Genomic DNA, 3,126 nt, shown 5'->3' on the forward strand with positions numbered 1-3,126 from the left:
GCGCCCCGTCTGGTGTTCAACTTTCCCAAGTTCTCTCACGTCACCCCGCTCCTCCGCTCTCTCCACTGGCTTCCAGTTGAAGCTCGCATCCGTTACAAGACCATTGTGCTTGCCTACGGAGCTGTGAGGGGAACGGCACCTCGTACCTTCAGGCTCTGATCAGGCCCTACACCCAAACAAAGGGCACTGCGTTCATCCACCTCGGCCTGCTCGCCTCCCTACCTCTGAGGAAGTACAGTTCCCGCTCAGCCAGTCAAAACTGTTCGCTGCTCTGGCACCCCAATGGTGGAACACAACTCCCTCACGACGCCAGGTCAGCGGAGTCAATCACCACTTCCGGAGACACTGAAACCCACTCTTTAGGAATACCTAGTTAGGATAAGTTAATCCTTCTAAAGTAATCCTTCTTAGGGGGGCCCCCCCTTAAAGAGTTAGATGCACTATTGTAAAGTGGTTGTTCCACTGGATATCATAAGGGGAATGCACAATTTGTAAGTCGCTCTGGATAAGCAAGCGGTCTGTAAATGACTTAAATGTAATGTTAAATGGTACTACAAGTCTGTTAAAACATTTCACATTGTGACATTATTAAAATACTCCTTACTACAATGTTTAAAACATCTTTATGTTTGGCTGATCATTCTTTTTAATCTTTTTTTATTTATTTACCTTTCATATTAACCAGGTAGGCACAAATTGAGACACACGTTCTACATTTACATTGCGAATGGCAAGATAAAAGCAAAGCAGTTCCGCAACCAAACAAAACCAACACATAGTTACACACCATGGAGTAAAACACACTTTTAGTCACCATAATACAGTGACAAAAAAAAAATAAGTCTATATACAATGTGAGCACAGTGAGGTGAGATAAGGGGGTGAAGGCAAACAAATATATGTATAAATAAATAAAATAAATAAATAAAATATAAAAGGCCATGGAGGTGAAGTGAATACAACACAGCAAGTTAAAATAAAACTAAAAAAAACCCTGGAATGGTTGGGTTGCAGCGGAAGAAGTGAGAAAGTGTGTTGCTTGCCAAGAGTAATAGAGGACTGCGATACCAAGTAATAGCGTACCAATAATGGCGGCTGACACACAGACAATTCATAGCAAGTGGCAAGAAGGGAGCAATATGAAAAAATTCAATAATAACAAAATTAAATTTAATCACGCCAGCGTTCTTAGGTGTAAATAGGCACGGACGGATGAGTCCGACCACTGATTTTCGGCTGTCTCACCTCGCTCGTGAGGTAAGTATGTGTTACACCCTGTGCTGGCTGTTCATGTGCGTCTAGATGGGAACGGTGTGATTTTCACCTGAAGTGGGTCAGGTTCCGTATTTTTAGTAGTGTCTGGCCCTAGGTTGGCCGCAGTTGTATTGATCATGATGATTGCAGGGCAGAGTCAAACCACTTATGTTTGGCCTCGCTCTATCACCTTTTGGTGCTTCCTGCGTCGTTGTAAGTTATGTGGTGTAGGGGTTTTTCGTGTATAGATCTTATTGCCTTTCTTTCTTTGGCCAGGGTTTTAGTGAGGTGTTCTCAATCGGTGTGGCATGGGTGGAAAACTCTTCCCACATTGACCACAGCTATACGATTTCTCTCCTGTGTGTGTTTTCTGGTGCACTGTCAGCTCTCCAGATCTACCAAAACTCTTCCCACATTGATCACAGCTATAAGATTTCTCTCCTGTGTGTATTCTCTGGTGTTGTGTCAACTGGCCAGATTGACAAAAACTCTTCCCACATTGAACACAGCTATAAGGTTTCTCTCCTGTGTGTATTCTCTGGTGTTTAGTCAGCTGGCTAGATTGACCAAAACTCCTCCCACATTGAACACAGCTATAAGGCTTTTCTTCTGTGTGTGTTCTCTGATGAATTTTAATGCCTGATGAGGTGAATCTCTTCCCACAGTCAGAGCAGCAGTGAGTTCTCTTCCCTGTGGATCTCTGCGGGTGTTTCTTGAGGTGTTCTAATGTGGAGAGACTCTTCTCTGCCTTGTCAGCATCATGAGGTTGTTGAGGCTCCCCAGAGGATACACGATAGTCACGTCTCTCTCCTGTGTGAACAACAAAGTCATACAGATGGTTTAAGGCCCACAACAGCGGTAATCCACTGTAAAAGGTGATGCCAACAGCATAGCCATGATGTTGTACAACAATTGACGTCTGTAATGAATGTTAAAATTATTTGACAATTGTCTTAAAATGAGCAACAATAGTTATATTTTGTCTTGTTTTCACATTAGTAGTGACATCGATGAATGTAGACTAGAAATAAGATATTCATGTTGTTGAAACTCTAAGCAGTGTGCCAGACGACTTTTGGTCTCCAATATAGGCCCCTTTGTGTTTCCTAAAATTGCGGCACGAGGGCAATTTGATTGCATAAACTCCTCCCCGCTAATGATAAAACCGATAGTTATGGATGTACTATATCTGCCTGGAGCAAAAATGGTGAGCAAAGATTTTAGTTTTTCACAATGTATTCTGAATGTGAATGGGGGAAACTCAGGGGAGTAACCTCCATTTCCAGGTTGCTAATGAGTGCATTTCACACTACTTTGGATTATAATTGTAAGGCTCGTTTGAATGTCCTGCTTAATATAATGTTTGTGTCATCATCGCAAATCAACKGCTTTGTACTTTAAAAAAACACTTCAACCAGTAAAATGCTCTTTGGCTAGCTTTTCCATCAGCCTGACAATGAGGGATTGTACACGGTTTGCCAAATTGGCCCGTAACTTCATCTAACAACAAATAAAGGAAAATAGCTCTGTGTGTTGTACAATAGCCTATCCATCAAGGAACAGTTCTCTACACATTATGACCAAAGTATGGATGTTGGATCCAACGTGGAGCACGGCATAACTGTCTTTACCAGAGTAATGAATGAAGAAGCACTTTGGTTGTTGTTGCATGTCTTGATTTTTGTCATGCGACTGTCATTCGGAAATGAAGAATGATTTTGTGACTAAAATAAAGTTACGATATTTTTTTATTTAACCTTTATTTAACCAGGTCGGCAAGTTGAGAACAAGTTCTCAATTACAGCGGGGCAAAAAAGTATTTAGTCAGCCACCAATTGTGCAAGTTCTCCCACTTAAAAAGATGAGAGAGGC

The 3,126-nt window shown here is 41.9% G+C and overlaps 1 protein-coding gene across 1 annotated transcript in view; it reads right to left on the reverse strand.

The window, feature by feature from the left end:
- Positions 1-3,126, reverse strand: part of LOC112073559 (zinc finger protein 271-like) — a 32,068-nt gene that overhangs the window by 24,349 nt on the left and 4,593 nt on the right. Inside the window, exon 2 of the mRNA XM_070440193.1 lies at positions 1,576-2,120. Coding sequence (XP_070296294.1) covers positions 1,576-2,120 — 545 coding nt within the window. The remainder of the gene's footprint in view (positions 1-1,575; positions 2,121-3,126) is intronic.

This window comes from Salvelinus sp. IW2-2015, unplaced genomic scaffold (genome assembly GCF_002910315.2).
Source record: "Salvelinus sp. IW2-2015 unplaced genomic scaffold, ASM291031v2 Un_scaffold2293, whole genome shotgun sequence".
Classification (NCBI taxonomy): Eukaryota; Metazoa; Chordata; class Actinopteri; order Salmoniformes; family Salmonidae; genus Salvelinus; species Salvelinus sp. IW2-2015.